We start from the raw sequence: 21,123 nt of genomic DNA on the forward strand, positions 1-21,123 counted from the left end.
CAGCAGGGGCTGTCTTTCCAGGTATTACTTGCACCGTCAACACCGCAGCAATTAGCACACTAGGGCCCGCTTTGCCGGTCCAAACCCATCCTTCCCCCACCCAGGGGGAGGGGGCGCCAAACACCCACTGCAAGCCCCCACGGCACACTCCCAACTCCACTAACCACTGGGCCAGCACCCCCCCCCTCCATTTCCTTCCGACCCACTGCAGCCCTATGAGAAATGCCAGTCCTCTATCCGTACCGCCCAACCGCCATCCCCCCGCACTCGACCCCCACAACCAACTTGTGCCCACTCTGGTAATCATGACGCCCCCTGCTGCGTGCATTTACAATGTGATGCGTTCCTTCCGCTGGAGGGCAGATTCGACCACACACTGTTCACAATCACAAGCAGGCTCTGTTCTGCAAGGTGCCGGGGGACCTTCCTGCAGCCCACGCGTTTCTAAAATGTCAGTTCCGTAGGTGTTTCCGACAGCCCTCCCCGCGGCTCACAGCACGTAACTTTCCTTAAGGGATGTTGTTTATCTCGTGTTTTGTTTTCTTTTTATAGGGATATGTTTTTATGCATTTATGACAAGGTCTCGTGGCGGTGTCACCTCGCATCCCAAAATACCTACCCCCTCACCCTCAACCCCTCACCCTCACTCACCCTCACTCACCCTCAACCCCTCACCCACCCTCAATCCCTCACCCTCAATCCCTTACCCTTAATCCCTCACCCTCAATCCCTCACCCTCAATCCCTCACCCTCAAACCCTCACCCTCAATCCCTCACCCTCAATCCCTCACCCTCAATCCCTCACCCTCAATCCCTCACCCTCACTCACCCACACCCACCCACACTCACCCACACCCACCCACACTCGCCCACACTCACTCACCCACACCCACCCACACTCACCTTCACCCTCACTCACCTTCACCCTTACTCACCTTCAACCCCTCACCCTCACTCACCCCCACTCACCCTCAACCCCTCAACCCCTCACCCTCCCTCACCCTCATTCACCCTCAACCCCTCACCCTCACTCACCCTCAACCCCTCACCCTCACTCACCCTCAACCCCTCATCCTCACTCACCCTCAACCCCTCATCCTCACTCACCCTCAACCCCTCATCCTCACTCACCCTCAACCCCTCACCCTCACTCACCCTCAACCCCTCACCCTCACTCACCCCCACTCACCCTCAACCCCTCACCCTCACTCACCCTCACCCTCAACCCCTCACTCACCCTCAACCCCTCACCCTCACTCACCCTCACCCTCAACCCCTCACTCACCCTCAACCCCTCACCCACCCTCAACCCCTCACCCTCAACCCCTCACCCTCAACCCCTCACCCTCACTCACCCACACTCACCCACACTCACCCTCACTCACCCTCACTCACCCACCCTCACTCACCCACCCTCACTCACCCTCACCCTCACTCACCCTCACCCTCACTCACCCTCACCCTCACTCACCTTCACCCTCACTCACCCTCAACCCCTCACCCTCACTCATCCCCACTCACCCTCAACCCCTCACCCTCAACCCCTCACCCTCCCTCACCCTCATTCACCCTCAACCCCTCACCCTCACTCACCCTCAACCCCTCACCCTCACTCACCCTCAACCCCTCACCCTCAATCCCTCACCCTCACACACACTCACCCACACTCACCCACCCTCACTCACACTCACCCTCACTCACCCTCAGCCTCACCCTCACTCACCCTCAACCCCTCACCCTCACTCACCCTCACTCACCCTCAACCTCATGCTAAAGATTTACAAAAAAACCCATAAACAATTCTAAAAGCACTAACTCTAATGCTGCGAGACCTATTGCATTTCTAATGCTTGTTTCAGGTGCTGCCATTGTAACAAATCTAAACAAATAGAAAAAAAAAGTATGCAGCCGCCATTTTTTCTATGTCTTTGCTTTTGAAGCAATTGCAGCTCCTCGTCTTTATCTTACGATGTTTACAGCTAAAGCACGAGTGCCTCAAAGGTCTCGCATTTGAGAAAGTTTGATCTATTTGCATTGTAAATGACAATGCTCTTTATTTGTGTTCAGAAAATCTGCCAGAGGTGTTTCCAACCATTCAATCAGACTCGGTGTAACCCGTTGCCTTGCAGTCTGCCTTGGAGTCCTGCTCGCCTTGTCTCTTGGCCGTGCTCTTTCCCCTTGAGGGTTTCAGGTCACAGCCTGCTTGGTGGGGTTTGATTGCTTGCTTGTGGAGGGAGCGAGGTTGCAGGTCATTCCCTAGTAAGAGTCCCTGGTGTTTGTTAAATGCCTATCTGACACACCCTGGTGGCAGAGTAGTTTCTAAAGGGTTTCTGTCCACACTGAATGCCTTCTCTTCTAGGTTGCAACCAAGTTATTGTAGTTGAGCAAGCAGTATGTGTATAAATTAACGTTTATTTATCTACATTTTTTTCCAGGCTTACAAGAAACAAATAAAAAGGGAGAGCGTACTCACTGCTACAAGTATCCTAAAAAACAATCCAATAGTCAAGTCCCGGTACGAACAGTATGCAAGGTATGATTTTTAAGAGCAAAATCTGAAGACACTTAACCTATTGCCTCAAGTTGAATAATTGCTTGGCCAGTTAAATCAGCAGTCCAACTTTTTCTATGAGAGCTACCACAATGGTGAGTGACCATGCCTTGCAGAATTATTGTTCTGACTACACAGATGTATGTCACAATTAAAGTTTTACAATCCACTGAAAAAGCCAAAGGTTACAGGGACGTTAGTTTCATTTTTACCCACACAACCATAGAAAATTCAGCACTTAGAGTTTTAATAACTTTTTTAAAAAACTTGTGGCCTAAAGTTACTTAAGGGCACAAGTTCTAGTTTCTTCAGATAAGTATAACTGCTGAATTTCTATTGCTTCTTGTAGGTAAAACAACATATGTCAGTGTAAAACCACAAAAACATTTTGAGCAATTGCCCATGAGGTATCCATGTGTCCTATAGGGTCAGGATACCTGTATCCTGACTCGTGTTTTCACACTGTCAAACCCCCAATCTTCCAGGGTATTGGTGAGCTGCCAGTAGATTCAGAGCTATCCGTTGGAGATGTCTGCTTTAAATATAAATGTAATCCAGCAAATTCTTTATTGGTATTTCTAGTAAGTATATTTCCGTTGCAGTCTTGTATTCAACCAGAAAAATGGCCATTCTGCAGTTCTACTTAAAAGCGAATTTCACGCCACACATGGGTAACCCTTCAGCCCCAGGCATAAAAGCATCAACAGGTACACATGCTGCAAACGGATAAGTTAATTACCCTCAACAATTAGCTTGCAGCCTGTAATGCTGTAGATGCACTTCCAACCTTCCTGCCACCAGGGCATGTGAGCTCACAAGGCATATAGAACGTTCAGGTCTGTTTACTCACTCCTCAGCTTTGCAAATGACACTTCTTCCGTACTGAGTTTCACCCAAAAAATCGTAGTTTCACAGGAAATGAATTTCATGGAAATGTGATGCCCACCCTCAATATTCCAGTCATCGCCCCCTCCGTACAAGGACTCCTCGGAGCTCATGGGCGTTCATAGACCTGGCATGGATTTTCCATCCTATGGTCTGTCTGGACATACTCTAACATTTTAAAGTCCTGCATCTGTTTTCCCCATTGTAAGATGCCTTTTCTGATAATATATCCTTTCTGCTTTTTTGTGATCTGAAATCGGAGTTCTTTACTTGCACTGTACACAAGACTTTTGCTGTTACTTTTGTAATAGTTAGTGTGCATTTGTTCTGGAGAATTTTGATAATGATGGTTTAAAACTTGTGTTTAATTTTAGGGTGAGAATCCCTTTGAAATCGTTGAACAAACGGGAGAATTGGAAGTTGAGGAAACAACTGATGCGAATGATGAAGACAATGAGCAAAACAAAGAAGAGGACATTGATGGAAATGAGGCAGATAATGTGGAGGCAGAAAATGCGGATGCTGCTGCTGACCCAAATGATTACTCTGGGAACTTAACCACCACTGATGAAAACTAGTTGAGAAACTGCCCTGAAAGACAAACACTTTAGCACACTGCATTGGTGGACTTAAAGAACGTTTTGCGCAAAGTTGAGCAGTTTGTTCACTCTGCATGCATTCCACTTCTGTTTTAATTGCCTATGGGCAAACCGGTTTTAAGTTTTCTTTTTTTAGTAAACTAAAGCTTGTATTAAACACAGCAAATGCTTCAGTATTCTTTCAGTGTAAATTGACTAGTTCATGGTTACGTTTTGAGTAATTTTGAGCAGTTGGGGTTCTAAACATTACAATGTGATTTTTGCAGTTTTTAGCGCCCAATGTAGTGTTGTGTATAATTCAAGCTGTTGTAGCAAAGAAACCTTGTTTATGTCCTGCAGTAATAAAGGTTTACAACAAGATTATATACTTATTTTGCACCTCTCCTATATGGTACTGTCTGCCTCAAAGAACGGGAACACTCAAGGTGATGTATAATGTGCAATATCTGGTGGTGGTAGCACCACACACAGAGTGGGCAAGGGAAGATAAAATGATGGATTGTATGTGCTTGGACTATGATGAGAATACACTGGAGGAGGACCAGGTCAAGTGCAGAGATTTAATAGATAAGGCAGAGCAAAGGAGGTGGCAACAAGGGGCAGGAGGGTCGATGAGTGGTGGAGGCTGGGTTTTTAATCCGTGTCCTACCTACTGTGTTGCAAGCATAAAACACAGTGACGACCAGAGCCCCTTACTTTGTCTCCCCCAATTACATTTTCAATTAGGGTGGAGGGGGGAATGGAAAGGAGTAAAATACATGTCTACAGATGTACTGGTATGTTCAGGACACTGGATCCATCACTGAAGAACCAAGGTCAGCTATAAAAGAAGTTACACAAAAGAAGGCTGCACAAATAGGACGGCGGATCTTGTACACAAACTGGTAAGTAGGCAAAAGAACAATAAGGCTAAGAACACTGGAACGAACGGACGCTACGCTGTGGAACTGATTGCGATGAAAGGTTGAAAGAAACTAAAAAAAGCGGAGTTCAAATAAAAAAAGGTGAAAAAGATATCGTACATGATGACAACACACTTTTGTCCAAAACAGAAAAGATTGTGCAGAAATTATGTTAGAATGATTAAGGAGCTGCAAAGGGGGTACACAAACACCATCACACTAGTCAACAAACATTGCCAACCAAAATTAGGCCTGTATAAGCTCCCTTTAGACTTAAAGGGTACACAAAATCACGGGGAGAAGATAGTATTTCTGCTCCATATCAGCTCCAGCGAAACCCTAATCAACGCACACTACAAACCTAGAATAGGCCTGTATAAGCTCCGTTTGAGACTTAGGGGGTACACAAAACCACAGGGAGCAGAAATACTACCTGCTCCCCATCAGCACCAGCCAAACCCTAGTCAACGCACACTGGCAAGCAAGAATCGGCCTCTATAAGCGCCCTTTTGACATAAGGGGGGTACACAAAAGCGCGGGGAGCAGAAATACTACCTGCTCCCCATCAGCGCCAGCCAAACCATGGTCACCGCACACTGGCAAGCTAGCATTGGCCTGTATAAGCTCCCTTTTGACATAGGGGGTACACAAAAGCACGGGGAACAAAAATACTAACTGCTCCACATCAGCGCCAGCCAAACCATAGTCAACGCACACTGGCAAGCTAGCATCGGCCTGTATAAGCTCCCTTTAGACATAAGGGGGGGTACACAAAACCGCAGGGAGCAGAAAAACTACCTGCTCACCATCTGCGCCAGCCAAACCATAGTCAACGCACACTGGCAAGCTAGCATCGGCCTGTATAAGCTCCCTTTTGACTTAGGGGGTACACAAAATAAACAGGGAACAGAAATACAATCTGCTGCACATTACTGCAAGCTAAACCACTGTCCACGCACACTGCCAACCTAGAATAGGCCTGTATAAGCTCCCTTTTGAATTAGGGGGTACACAAAAGCGCAGGGAGCAGAAATACTAACTGCTCCCCATCAGCACCAGCCAAACCCTAGTCAACACACACTGGCAAGCTAGCATCGGCCTGTATAAACTCCCTTCTAACTTAGGGGGTACACAAAACCACGGGGAGCAGCAATACTACCTGCTCCCCATCAGCAACAGCCAAGCTAGAATCAGCCTGTTTAAACTCTTTTGACATAGGGGGGTACAGAAAAGTGCAGGGAGCAGAAATACTACCTGCTCCCCATCAGCGCGAGCCAAACCCTAGTCAATGCACACTGGCAAGCTAGCATCGACCTGTATAGGCTCCCTTTTGACATAAGGGAGTACACAAAACCACGTGGAGCAGAAATACTACCTGCTCACCATCTGCGCCAGTCAAACCATAGTCAACGTACACTGGCAAGCTAGCATCGGCCTGTATAAGCTCCCTTTTGGCATAGGCGGGTAAAAAAAAAAAGGGGGGAACAGAAATACTACATGCTTCACATCAGCGCCAGCCAAACCATAGTCAACGCACACTGGCAAGCTAGCATCGGCCTGTATAAGCTCCCTTTTGAAATAAGGGGGTACACAAGCGCGGGGAGCAGAAATACTACCTGCTCCACATCAGCGCTAGCCAAACCATAGTCAACGCACACTGGCAAGCTAGCATTGGCCTGTGTAAGCTCCCTTTTGACATAGGTCGGTACAAAAAAAAGTGGAGAGCAGAAATACTACCTGCCCCACATCAGTGCCAGCGAAACCATAGTCAACGCACACTGTCAAGCTAGCATCGGCCTGTATACGCTCCCTTTTGACATAAAGGGGTACACAAAAGCGCGGGGAGCAGAAATACTACCTGCTCCCCATCAGCACCAGCCAAACCCTATTCAACGCACACAGGCAAGCAAGAATCTGCCTATATAAGCTCCCTTTTGACATAAGGGGGGGCACACAAAAGCCGGGGAGCAGAAATACTACCTGCTCCCCATCTGCACCAGCCAAACCCAAGTCAACGCACACTGGCAAGCTGGCATGGGCCTGTATAAGCTCCCTTTTGACATAGGGGGGGTGCACAAAACAAAAAGCGCGAGGAGCAGAAATACTACCTGCTCCCCATCACCGCAAGCCAAACCCTAGTCCACGCACACTGCCAACCTAGAATAGGCCTGTGTAAGCTCCCTTTTGACATCGGGGGGTACACAAAAGCGCGGGGAGCAGAAATACTACCTGCTCCACAACAGCGCAAGCCAAACCATAGTCAACGCACACTGGCAAGCTAGCATCTGCCTGTATAAGCTCCCTTTTGACATAAGGGGGGTACACAAAACAGCGGGGAGTCCACGCACACTGCCAACCTAGAATAGGCCTGTATAAGCTCCCTTTTGACATAAGGGGGGTACACAAAAGCGCGGGGAGAAGAAATACTACCTGCTCACCATCTGCGCCAGCCAAACCATAGTCCACGTACACTGGCAAGTTAGCATTGGCCAGTATAAGCTCCCTTTTAACTTAGGGGGTACACAAAACCACGGGGAGCAGAACTAATATCTACTCCCCATCACCGCAAGCTAAACCCTAGTCCACGCACACTGCCAACCTAGAATAGGCCTGTGTAAGCTCCCTTTTGACATTGGGGGGTACACAAAAGCGCGGGGAGCGGAAATACTACCTGCTCCCCATCAGCATCAGCCAAACCCTAGTCAACGCGCATTGGCAAGCTAGCATTGGCCCGTATAAACTCCCTTTTAACTTAGGGGGTACACAAAACCACAGGGAGCAGCAATACTACATGCTCCCCATCAGCGCCAGACCAGCTACAATCACCCTGTATAAACTCCCTTTTGACATGGGGGGTACACAAAAGGTCAGGGAGCAGAAATACTACCTGCTCCCATCAGCGCCAGCCAAACCCTAGTCAATGCACACTGGCAAGCTAGCATCGGCCTGTATAAGCTCCCTTTTGACATAAGGGGGTACACAAAACCACGGCGAGCAGAAATACTATCTGCTCCCCATCACCTCCAGCCAAACCCTAGTCAACGCACACTACAAACCTAGAATAGGCCTGTATAAGCTGCATTTTGACTAAGGGGGTACACAAAATAAACGGGGAGCAGAAATACAATCTGCTCCCCATCACCTCCAGCCAAACCCTAGTCCACGCACACTGCCAACCTAGAATAGGCCTGTATAAGCTCCCTTTTGACATAGGGGGGTACACAAAACCGCGGGGAGCAGAAATACTACCTGCTCCACATCAGCGCCAGCCAAACCATAGTCAACGCACACTGGCAAGCTAACATCGACCTGTATAAGCTCCCTTTTGACATAAGGGGGGTACACAAAAGCGCGGGTAGCAGAAATACTACCTGCTCACCATCTGCACCAGCCAAACCATAGTCAATGCTCACTGGCAAGCTAGCATCGGCCTGTATAAGCTCCCTTTTGACTTAGGGGGTACACAAAATAAACGGGGAGCAGAAATACAATCTGCTCCCCATCACCTCCAGCCAAACCCTAGTCCACGCACACTGCCAACCTAGAATAGGCCTTTATAAGCTCCCTTTTGACATAGGGGTGTACACAAAAGCGCGGGGAGCAGAAATACTACCTGCTCCCCATCAGCGCCAGCCAAACCCTAGTCAACTCACACTGGCAAGCTAGCATCGGCCTGTATAAGCTCCCTTTTGACATAAGGGGGGTACACAAAAGCGCGGGGAGCAGAAATACTACCTGCTCCCCATCAGCGCCAGCCAAACCATAGTCAACGCACACTGACAAGTTAGCATCGGCCTGTATAAGCTCCCTTTTGACATAGGGGGTACACAAATGCACGGGGAGCAGAAATACTACCTGCTCCACATCAGCGCCAGCCAAACCATAGTCAACGCACACTGGCAAGCTAGCATCGGCCTGTATAAGCTCCCTTTTACCTTAGGGGGTACACAAATACACGGGGAGCAGCAATCCCCATCAGCGCCAACCAAGCTAGAATCAGCCTGTATAAACTCCCTTTTGACATAGGGGGGTAAACAAAAGCGCAGGGAGCAGAAATACTACCTGCTCCCCATCAGCGCCAGCCAAACCCTAGTCAACGCACACTACAAACCTAGAATAGGCCTGTATAAGGTCCCTTTTGACATAAGGGGGTACACAAAACTACGGGGAGCAGAAATACTATCTGCTCCCCATCACCTCCAGCCAAACCCTAGTCAACGCACACTACAAACCTAGAATAGGCCTGTATAAGCTCCCTTTTGACTTAGCGGGTACACAAAACCGTGTGGAGCAGAAATACAATCTTCTCCCCATCAACGCCAGCCAATCCCTAGTCAACGCACACTTGCAAGCTACCATGGGCCTGTATAAGCTCCCTTTTGACATAAGGGGGTACACAAAAGCGCGGCGAGCAGAAATACTATCTGATCCCCATCTGCGCCAGCCAAACCCTAGTCAATGCACACTGGCAAGCTAGCATCGGCCTGTATTAGCTCCCTTTTAACTTAGGGGGTACACAAAACCACGGGGAGCAGAAATACTACCTGCTTCCCATCACCGCAAGCCAAACTCTAGTCCACGCACACTTCCAACCTATAATAGGCCTGTATTAACTCCCTTTTGACATAGGGGGGTACACAAAAGCGCGGGGAGCAGAAATACTACCTGCTCCCCATCAGCGCCAGCCAAACCCTTGTCAACACACACTGGCAAGCTAGCATCGGCCTGTATAAACTCCCTTTTTACATAGGGAGGTACACAAAAGCGCGGGGAGCAGAGATACTACCTGCTCCCCATCAGCGCCAGCCAAACCCTAGTCAACGCGCATTGGCAAGCTAGCATTGGCCTGCATAAGCTCCCTTTTAACTTAGGGGGTACACAAAACCACAGGGAGCAGCAATACTACATGCTCCCCATCAGTGCCAGCCAAGCTAGAATCAGCCTGAATAAACTCCCTTTTGACATAGGGGGTACACAAAAGGACAGGGAGCAGAAATACTACCGGCTCCTCATCAGCGCCAGCCAAACCATAGTCAACGCACACTGGCAAGCTAACATCGGCCTGTATAAGCTCCCTTTCGACATAAGGGGGTACACAAAAGCGCGGGGAGCAGAAATACTACCTGCTCCACATCAGTGCCAGCCAAACCATAGTCAACGCACACTGGCAAGCTAACATCGGCCTGTATAAGCTCCCTTTTGACATAAGGAGGTACACAAAAGCGCGGGGAGCAGAAATACTACCTGCTCCCCATCAGCGCCAGCCAAACCATAGTCAACGCACACTGACAAGCTAGCATCGGCCTGTATAAGCTCCCTTTTGACATAGGGGGTACACAAATGCGCGGGGAGCAGAAATACTACCTGCTCCACATCAGCGCCAGCCAAACCATAGTCAATGCACACTGGCAAGCTAGCATCGGCCTGTATAAGCTCCCTTTTGACATAAGAGGGGTACACAAAACCGCAGGGAGCAGAAATACTACCTGCTCACCATCTGCGCCAGCCAAACCATAGTCAACGCACACTGGCAAGCTAGCATCGGCCTGTATAAGCTCCCTTTTGACTTAGGGGTTACACAAAATAAACGGGGAATAGAAATACAATCTGCTCCACATCACCGCAAGCCAAACCAAAGTCCACGCTCACTGCCAACCTAGAATAGGCCTGTATAAGTCCCGTTGACTTAGGGGGTACACAAAACCGTGGGGAGCAGAAATACTATCTGCTCCCCATCAACGTCAGCCAAACCCTAGTCAACGCACACTGGCAAGATAGCATGGGCCTGTACAAGCTCCCTTTTGACATTAAGGGGGTGCACAAAAGCGCGGCGAGCAGAAATACTACCTGCTTCCCATCTGCACCAGCCAAACCCTAGTCAACGCACACCGGCAAGCTAGCATGGGCCTGTATAAGCTCCCTTTTGACATAGGGGGGTAAACAAAACACAAAAGCGCAGGGAGCAGAAATACTACCTGCTCCCCATCAGCCAGCCAAACCCTAGTCCACGCACACTGGCAAGTTAACATTGGCCAGTATAAGCTCCCTATTAACTTAGGGGGTACACAAAACCACGGGGAGCAGAAATAATATCTACTCCCCATCACCGCAAGCCAAACCCTAGTGCACGCACACTGCCAACCTATAATAGCCCTGTATAAGCTCCCTTTTGACATCGGGGGGTACACAAAACCGCGGGGAGCAGAAATACTACCTGCTCACCATCTGCGCCAGCCAAACCATAGTCAACGCACACTGGCAAGCTAGCATCGGCCTGTATAAGCTCCCTTTTGACATAAGGGGGGTACACAAAAGCGCGGGGAGCAGAAATACTACCGGCTCCACATCAGCGCCAGCCAAACCATAGTCAACGCACACTGGCACGCTAGCATCGGCCTGTATAAGCTCCCTTTCAACATAAGGGGGGTACACAAAAGCGCGGGTAGCAGAAATACTACCTGCTACACATCAGTGCCAGCCAAACCATAGTCAACGCACACTGGCAAGCTAACATCGGCCTGTATAAGCTCCCTTTTGACATAAGGGGGGTACACAAAAGCGCGGGGAGCAGCAATACTACCTGCTCCCCATCAGCGCCAGCCAAACCATAGTCAACGCACACTGACAAGTTAGCATCGGCCTGTATAAGCTCCCTTTTGACATAGGGGGTACACAAATGCACGGGGAGCAGAAATACTACCTGCTCCACATCAGCGCCAGCCAAACCATAGTCAACGCACACTGGCAAGCTAGCATCGGCCTGTATAAGCTCCCTTTTGACATAAGAGGGGTACACAAAACAGCAGGGAGCAGAAATACTACCTGCTCCACATCAGCGCCAGCCAAACCATAGTCAACGCACACTGGCAAGCTAGCATCGGCCTGTATAAGCTACCTTTTTACTTAGGGGGTACACAAAATAAACGGGGAATAGAAATACAATCTGCTCCACATCACCGCAAGCCAAACCATAGTCCACGCTCACTGCCAACCAAGAATAGGCCTGTATAAGCTCCCTTTTGACTTAGGGGGTACACAAAACCGTGGGGAGCAGAAATACTTTCTGCTCCCCATCAACGTCAGCCAAACCCTAGTCAACGCACACTGGCAAGATAGCATGGGCCTGTATAAGCTCCCTTTTGACATTAAGGGGGTACACAAAAGCGCGGCGAGCAAAAATACTACCTGCTTCCCATCTGCACCAGCCAAACCCTAGTCAACGCACACTGGCAAGCTAGCATGGGCCTGTATAAGCTCCCTTTTGACATAGGGGGTACACAAAACACAAAAGCGCAGGGAGCAGAAATACTACCTGCTTCCCATCAGCGCCAGCCAAACCCTAGTCCACGCACACCGGCAAGCTAGCATGGGCAGGTATAAGCTCCCTTTTGACATAGGGGGGTAAACAAAACACAAAAGCGCAGGGAGCAGAAATACTACCTGCTCCCCATCAGCCAGCCAAACCCTAGTCCACGCACACTGGCAAGTTAGCATTGGCCAGTATAAGCTCCCTATTAACTTAGGGGGTACACAAAACCACGGGGAGCAGAAATAATATCTCCTCCCCATCACCGCAAGCCAAACCCTAGTGCACGCACACTGCCAACCTAGAATAGCCCTGTATAAGCTCCCTTTTGACATCGGGGGGTACACAAAACCGCGGGGAGCAGAAATACTACCTGCTCACCATCTGCGCCAGCCAAACCATAGTCAACGCACACTGGCAAGCTAGCATCGGCCTGTATAAGCTCCCTTTTGACATAAGGGGGGTACACAAAAGCGCGGGGAGCAGAAATACTACCTGCTCACCATCAGCGCCAGCCAAACCCTAGTCAACGCGCATTGGGCAAGCTAGCATCGGCCTGTATAAGCTCCCTTTTAACTTAGGGGGTACACAAAACCACAGGGAGCAGCAATACTACATGCTCCCCATCAGCGCCAGCCAAGCTAGAATCAGTCTGTATAAACTCCCTTTTGACATAGGGGGGTACACAAAAGGACTGGGAGCAGAAATACTACCTGCTCCCCTTCAGCGCCAGCCAAAACCTAGTCAACGCACACTGGCAAGCTAGCATCGGCCTGTATAAGCTCCCTTTTGACATAAGGGGTACACAAAACCACAAGGAGCAGAAGTACTATCTGCTCCCCATCACCTCCAGCCAAACCCTAGTCAACGCACACTACAAACCTTGAATAGGCCTGCATAAGCTTCCTTTTGACTTGGGGGGGTACACAAAACCGCGGGGAGCAGAAATACTACCTGCTCACCATCTGCGTCAGCCAAACCATAGTCAACGCACACTGGCAAGCTAGCATCGGCCTGTATAAGCTCCCTTTTGACATAAGGGGGGTACACAAAAGCGCAGGGAGCAGAAATATTACCGGCTCCACATCAGTGCCAGCCAAACCATAGTCAACGCACACTGGCAAGCTAAGATCGGCCTGTATAAGTTCCCTTTTGACATAAGGGGGGTACACAAAAGCGCGGGGAGCAGAAATACTACCTGCTCCCCATCAGCGCCAGCCAAACCTTAGTCAACGCACACTGACAAGCTAGCATCGGCCTGTATAAGCTCCCTTTTGACATACGGGGGTACACAAAAGCGCGGCGAGCAGAAATACTATCTGATCCCCATCTGCGCCAGCCAAACCCTAGTCAATGCACACTGGCAAGCTAGCATCGGCCTGTATAAGCTCCCTTTTAAATTAGGGGGTACACAAAACCACGGGGAGCAGAAATACTACCCGCTCCCCATCACCGCAAGCCAAACCCTAGTCCACGCACACTGCCAACCTAGAATAGGCCTGTATAAACTCCCTTTTGACATAGGGGGGTACACAAAAGCGCGGGGAGCAGAAATACTACCTGCTCCCCATCAGCACCAGCCAAACCCTAGTCAACACACACTGGCAAGCTAGCATCGGCCTGTATAAACTCCTTTTTTACATAGGGAGGTACACAAAAGCGCGGGGAGCAGAGATACTACCTGCTCCCCATCAGCGCCAGTCAAACCCTAGTCAACGCACACTGGCAAGCTAGCATGGGCCTGTATAAGCTCCCTTTTGACATAGGGGGGTAAACAAAACACAAAAGCGCAGGGAGCAGAAATACTACCTGCTCCCCATCAGCCAGCCAAACCCTAGTCCACGCACACTGGCAAGTTAGCATTGGCCAGTATAAGCTCCCTATTAACTTAGGGGGTACACAAAACCACGGGGAGCAGAAATAATATCTCCTCCCCATCACCGCAAGCCAAACCCTAGTGCACGCACACTGCCAACCTAGAATAGCCCTGTATAAGCTCCCTTTTGACATCGGGGGGTACACAAAACCGCGGGGAGCAGAAATACTACCTGCTCACCATCTGCGCCAGCCAAACCATAGTCAACGCACACTGGCAAGCTAGCATCGGCCTGTATAAGCTCCCTTTTGACATAAGGGGGGTACACAAAAGCGCGGGGAGCAGAAATACTACCTGCTCACCATCAGCGCCAGCCAAACCCTAGTCAACGCGCATTGGGCAAGCTAGCATCGGCCTGTATAAGCTCCCTTTTAACTTAGGGGGTACACAAAACCACAGGGAGCAGCAATACTACATGCTCCCCATCAGCGCCAGCCAAGCTAGAATCAGTCTGTATAAACTCCCTTTTGACATAGGGGGGTACACAAAAGGACTGGGAGCAGAAATACTACCTGCTCCCCTTCAGCGCCAGCCAAAACCTAGTCAACGCACACTGGCAAGCTAGCATCGGCCTGTATAAGCTCCCTTTTGACATAAGGGGTACACAAAACCACAAGGAGCAGAAGTACTATCTGCTCCCCATCACCTCCAGCCAAACCCTAGTCAACGCACACTACAAACCTTGAATAGGCCTGCATAAGCTTCCTTTTGACTTGGGGGGTACACAAAACCGCGGGGAGCAGAAATACTACCTGCTCACCATCTGCGTCAGCCAAACCATAGTCAACGCACACTGGCAAGCTAGCATCGGCCTGTATAAGCTCCCTTTTGACATAAGGGGGGTACACAAAAGCGCAGGGAGCAGAAATATTACCGGCTCCACATCAGTGCCAGCCAAACCATAGTCAACGCACACTGGCAAGCTAAGATCGGCCTGTATAAGTTCCCTTTTGACATAAGGGGGGTACACAAAAGCGCGGGGAGCAGAAATACTACCTGCTCCCCATCAGCGCCAGCCAAACCTTAGTCAACGCACACTGACAAGCTAGCATCGGCCTGTATAAGCTCCCTTTTGACATACGGGGGTACACAAAAGCGCGGCGAGCAGAAATACTATCTGATCCCCATCTGCGCCAGCCAAACCCTAGTCAATGCACACTGGCAAGCTAGCATCGGCCTGTATAAGCTCCCTTTTAAATTAGGCGGTACACAAAACCACGGGGAGCAGAAATACTACCCGCTCCCCATCACCGCAAGCCAAACCCTAGTCCACGCACACTGCCAACCTAGAATAGGCCTGTATAAACTCCCTTTTGACATAGGGGGGTACACAAAAGCGCGGGGAGCAGAAATACTACCTGCTCCCCATCAGCACCAGCCAAACCCTAGTCAACACACACTGGCAAGCTAGCATCGGCCTGTATAAACTCCTTTTTTACATAGGGAGGTACACAAAAGCGCGGGGAGCAGAGATACTACCTGCTCCCCATCAGCGCCAGTCAAACCCTAGTCAACGCACACTGGCAAGCTAGTATCGACCTGTATAAGCTCCCTTTTAACTTAGGGGTACACAAAACCACGGGGAGCAGAAATACTACCTGCTCCCCATCAGCGCCAGCCAAACCCTAGTCAACACACACTGGCAAGCTAGCATCGGCCTGTATAAACTCACTTTTGATATAGGGGGGTACACAAAACCACGGGGAGCCAAAAATACTACCTGCTCCCCATCAATGCCAGCCAAAAAATTATATATTATAAATATTATATTATGTGTGTATATATAGTATATTATTATTATATATTGTATAATATATATATACATATATATTTATATATTACCTACTGGCGGTCGCCAGTAGGTATATATAGTTAGGATTTTTTTGAATAGGGATTTCTGAAAATTCTATGTTGAATAACTTTGGCGTTGATGAACGAAATTGGCTGAAATTGTCAGGAAAATGGCACATTTTGTTTCCGAGCGTCCCCTGAAAGTTTGGGGGGGTTTCGTCAAGCGGGGGCCGAGAAAAAAGGGGGGTCTCAAAACGTGTTTTTAACATTGAGTTTTCCATAGGGCGGTTGGACTCACTTTTAGCTCAAACGGCTGAATGGATTTCTATGAAACTTAGCAAAATTGTAGAGACTGTTTGCCCGATGTGCCTTTGCTAGGTCTCAAGATATGTGCTCCAGTGGATTTTGAGAAATTAACGTTCAAAAAAATATATATATCTGTGACAGCGTCCTGGTTAGCGCCCCGGTTCGCGTACTAGACGCGTAACGGAACTTCGCGAGGAGAAGCGGATTGGCTCTCCGGTGACTGTCAACATTCTAAACAGTCCGGAGCGGCCGCCATCTTGTCTCTCGGTAGGATCGAGAGGCAAGAGGTGGAAATAAACGAAGGGAGAAATGAATGAAAGGGGGCAAGGTAGACCCCTCCTGAACCCCTAGGATTGATGTGGGGGCTATTAAAGGGCCCCGCAGGGCAAAAAAATAAAATAATTTTTTTTTCGATTTTTCTCGGTGGAAGCGCTACCCGGTACGCGAACCGGGTAGCTCACCGGTAGCGTAACGGGAGTCCGCCATCTTGTGTTTCGGACAAATTTAGTCACACGATGGAGGATAAACAATGTTGGGAATGGGTATAAGGGGGCACGGGAGACATATCCTGACCCCCTAGGTTTTCTGAGGGTGGCTGAGGAGGCCCATATATGTAAAAAAAAAAAAAAGGGGGAAAACCAAGGGAAATAGTAAAATAATATTTTAGAGTGCTTTGAGGTAGGGTAGCTCTGAATAGAGCTGTTGTGTTGTGTGGGTGATGCAAGTACCAACATGTGGGTACCAATGAAGAGTCTAAAATTCAATGTACACCGTTTCCTCTGTAGATATTTTGTATGTTCTAATATGGGTTATTTAAATGTAAATGTGTGGAAAAGCACTTCATGCTTTAAAGCAATTGTATTTTTGAACTGATTGTTCTTTCCTCTTAGTCCTCCTCTTTGTTTTTTTTCCCCCACACTCTTCTTCAGCATGATAGTTGATAAATTCGTTCCCTCAAAAAATGTATATACATAAAAAAATTATATTAAATACATATAAAATATATTTTTCATTTAAAAGAAGAATACATTTTACAGCTTTTGATATTTGCTATTAAAAAACCATTGAAATTCACTGAAAAAACCATAGGTTATAGACCATATATAGTTAGGAATTAGCATTTACAAAACCTTGAAAATTGACTGAAAAAACCATAGGTTATAGACCATATATAGTTAGGAATTAGCATTTACAAAACCTTATTTTACTCACACAAAACCATTGAAATTAGCATATATAGTTAGTTGCACTAACTATATATCGCGCACCCGCAATCCACTGATGATCATGTCACATATTACATCATTCATGACATGGTCAGTGACATCACTGATGGCATCACTGATGACATCTCAAATGACATCACTGATGACATCACTGATGACATCTCAAATGACATCACTGATCACATCACTGATGACATCTCATTTGACATTACTGATCACATCACTGATGACATCATTCATGTGATAATACGATGAACCTCTTCAGACTCTAATATAACCTTAGATACACTCAGTGTAAACAGACACTCACAGACTGTCACTCATCCATGGAGTTACTCACACACCTAGTCAGTCATGCAAAGAATCAATCACACCTCCATTTCCTCAACTATACAGTTATACACACCTTACTTATTCAAACATATACTAACACATATTTACTCTCTTATACAATCCCTGATACAAGTTCACAATGATCCATACAGCCACTCACACATTCACTGGCTCTTATGCACAGTTATTTATATATGTCAACTCTCACATGTACTGTGTTTTACATATGTACTTACTTTGACATGTAGCACTGAGATATCCATTCACTCACCAATACACTCATGCACACAGTCAACCGCCCATACAGCTGTTTCCACATGCACTTTTGAACCCATACATCTAGTGAATCAACTGCTCACACATCTATGCACAGAGTCATACACCTCCCAGCCACCCACACACACACTCAGTCTCCCATACAAATACTTGGGCAACCAATCAATAACCCATATAGTTACTCATATAGCTACTGATCAACACATGCAGCAGTTTACAGAACAACAGACATAATGATGCACAAATTAAGACAGTTTAGTCACTAACCCATGCACTCAGTGAGACACATTTAATCACTCACTCATACAGTCAGTTATGCACCTACTAAATCCTTCATCCAGACACTTATACATCCACTCATTCTTCAATATGTAAGACATATTTTAACTTTACAGAAACATACAGTCACTGGATGTTGTCATCAGTGATGTCATTTGAGATGTCATCACTGATGTCATCAGTGATGAATGATCATGTCATGAATGATGTAATATGTGACATGATCAGCAGTGGATTGCGGGTGCGCGATATATAGTTAGTGCAACTAACTATATATGCAAATTTTAATGGTTTTGTGTGAGTAAAATAAGGTTTTGTAAATGCTAATTCCTAACTATATATGGTCTATAACCTATGGTTTTTTCAGTGAATTTTCAAGGTTTTGTAAATGCTAATTCCTAACTATGGGGGTCATTATGATGGTGGATTTCCCGCATACTCCGGGCCGGCGGAAGCCACCGCCGGCCCGGAGGATGCGGGAAATCCGCCGAGGAGGCCTGAAAGACCCACCGCCAAATTAGGATGGCTGGTGGGTCTCACAATCTGTCCTCCGCTTTTCCGCCGCGGTCGGAAGGCGACCACGGCGGAAAAGCACTAACATGGCTGGCGGTGTCTATCAGACACCGCCAGCCATATTAGGATGTAGGGAAAGTAATGCTTTTCCGCGGCGGCTTTTCCGCCGTGGAAAAGCATACGGACATTCACTTTGGGGGCCCGGTGCGGGCCCCCTGGGTGAAGGTTGCTTGGGGGGTGCACATGGGGGGTACCTATGGTACCCCCCTGCCTTTGCGTGCACGAAGCGGCAGGCACCGCGCGGTGCCTGCCGCTTTGTGCATGCAAATGCACTGCTTTCATTTTTTACATTGCGGCGGGTGCTGCTTGAAGCAGCACCCGCCGCAATGTAAAACATACAGGATGTGACCGCCAGGGTGGCGGTCACATCCTAATTGCCATGGAGGGACCGCCGCTGCCCATGCGGACGGTCCCTCCCACTCAGGGGTGGCGGACGGACGCAAGTCCGTCCGCCATCCTAATCGACCCCTAAATATGGTCTATAACCTATGGTTTTTTCAGTGAATATATATATATATATATATATATATATATATATATATATATATATATATATATATATATATATATATATATATATATATATATATCATATTATTATTATTATTATTATTTTTTTTTTTGAGACCTTTATTACCTGAATTACAGTTACACAGCTTCTGGCCTACAACCCAACGGGCCGGCCGCAATCGTTGAATCAGAAGCACATATGGGTCATAGCACACAGCCAGAATACCGACAGCCAGAGGCACGGTGGCGTATCTAGCAGTAGAGAGCTCGGAGCCAAACTTAGGGAGCATTAAGGAATCCATCTGAGGTCTCATTTTTGCTTTTGCCTTAAGAAACAATAGGAAACAACAATAACCCCCCCCAACCCACCCCCCCCGGGTGTAGTACAGCAATTTTGCAAATATCGCATGGGACATCAGACACGATGTGAGGGGACTGCCCTCCGTAGGAGAGAGTCACTGCAGGATAATAGCCAAGCCATACATTAAGGGAACCAAGAAATTGCAATAATTCAGAAGGGTCAACCACAGATAGGAGCTACGCAATCAACAGCAGGGCACCGGCCAAGCGACCAGCGTAAATCCAGAGGCATCAGCACGAGGCAGCAGTCAAGATAACTGGAAAGGCCAGCAGCGTGCCATCTCCAATCTGGCATCCCCCCATGCAACAACACTCACTCGAGGATATGGGCAAAACTAGTCATCATCAGACATTAGCGCCAACATATAGGTGGTGTACGGTCCCCAGATGTCGCGGGGGCAGGAGCCCGCTGGTAGGTCCTCATAATAGCAGGTCAATTGATCTCGACAGTATGCCATGTCCTTCAGCCAAGTCTTCACCTCCGGCGCCCGTCTCCCTCCCCAGCAGGTCGCCACCCCGCGCTTGACCAGCTGCAGCGCCAGTGCCACCAACCGCCTCACACCCAAAGGAACTCCAGACACTATACCCAGCAAACATACACGTGGTGTTGCCTCAATGGTCACCGAGGTAATAGCAGACAATGCCTCAGTCACTGCTATCCAGAGCCTAGACACACGCGGGCACGTCCGAGCCAGATGTAAAAAATCAGCCACAGCTGCCCCACAGCGCACATAGAGGAGTCACGCAGACCAAATTTAAAAAGTTGCTCCGGAGAATAATACCATTGTTGCAAGAATTTATAATGCAAGAGCCTAAAATTCCCATTAACAGCGAATTTTCCGGTCATAGCACAGCACTCCGCCCATTCATCCTCCAAAAGGGGCTCCAGCAGACACTCATCCCACCTAGCCTTCGCAGCCACATCCATACCACACTCCTCATCTTGTGAAATTTTGTATAGCCTCAAAACCATTTTGACTCGAGAAGTAGCTGTATACATGAACTGCAGCGCAGCCAGCGTGGGCGGCTCCATCGGGAAGGTCGGAAAAAGAGCACGCACTGCGGCTCGCAACCGGACATACATAAAGGTAGCCATAGTGCCATTATTGGTTTGGTCCAATATTGTCGGCAACGCCAGAAAGCGGCCCGCCGGGAAGATATCCCCCATTGTAGTTATACCAACATCCTGTAGTAGGTGGAGAGCTCCTATCTCACTCGAAACTGATATATGCTCATGATGGAGCAGGGGCATGGCCGGCGCATAAAGCGGCAAGGAACCCGCGCGCCTGCCCAACTCCCGCCACGCTCTCACCACACTCTGCACCGTGTCCACCTCGCCCTTCTCATATA

At 48.4% G+C, this 21,123-nt stretch overlaps 2 protein-coding genes across 2 annotated transcripts in view; one reads left to right on the forward strand and one right to left on the reverse strand.

Annotated features, from left to right (window-relative positions):
• The window catches only part of LOC147729841 (uncharacterized), an 83,352-nt gene extending 79,233 nt beyond the window's left edge, over positions 1–4,119 (forward strand). Inside the window, exons 7-8 of the mRNA XM_086958414.1 lie at positions 2,436–2,533; positions 3,811–4,119. Coding sequence (XP_086814540.1) covers positions 2,436–2,533; positions 3,811–3,994 — 282 coding nt within the window. The 3' untranslated portion in view covers positions 3,995–4,119. The remainder of the gene's footprint in view (positions 1–2,435; positions 2,534–3,810) is intronic.
• Positions 1–21,123, reverse strand: part of LOC147729840 (schlafen family member 13-like) — a 780,854-nt gene that overhangs the window by 539,297 nt on the left and 220,434 nt on the right. The window lies entirely within an intron of this gene.

Source organism: Lissotriton vulgaris, chromosome 2_1 (assembly GCF_964263255.1).
Source record: "Lissotriton vulgaris chromosome 2_1, aLisVul1.2, whole genome shotgun sequence".
In the NCBI taxonomy this organism is placed as follows: domain Eukaryota; kingdom Metazoa; phylum Chordata; class Amphibia; order Caudata; family Salamandridae; genus Lissotriton; species Lissotriton vulgaris.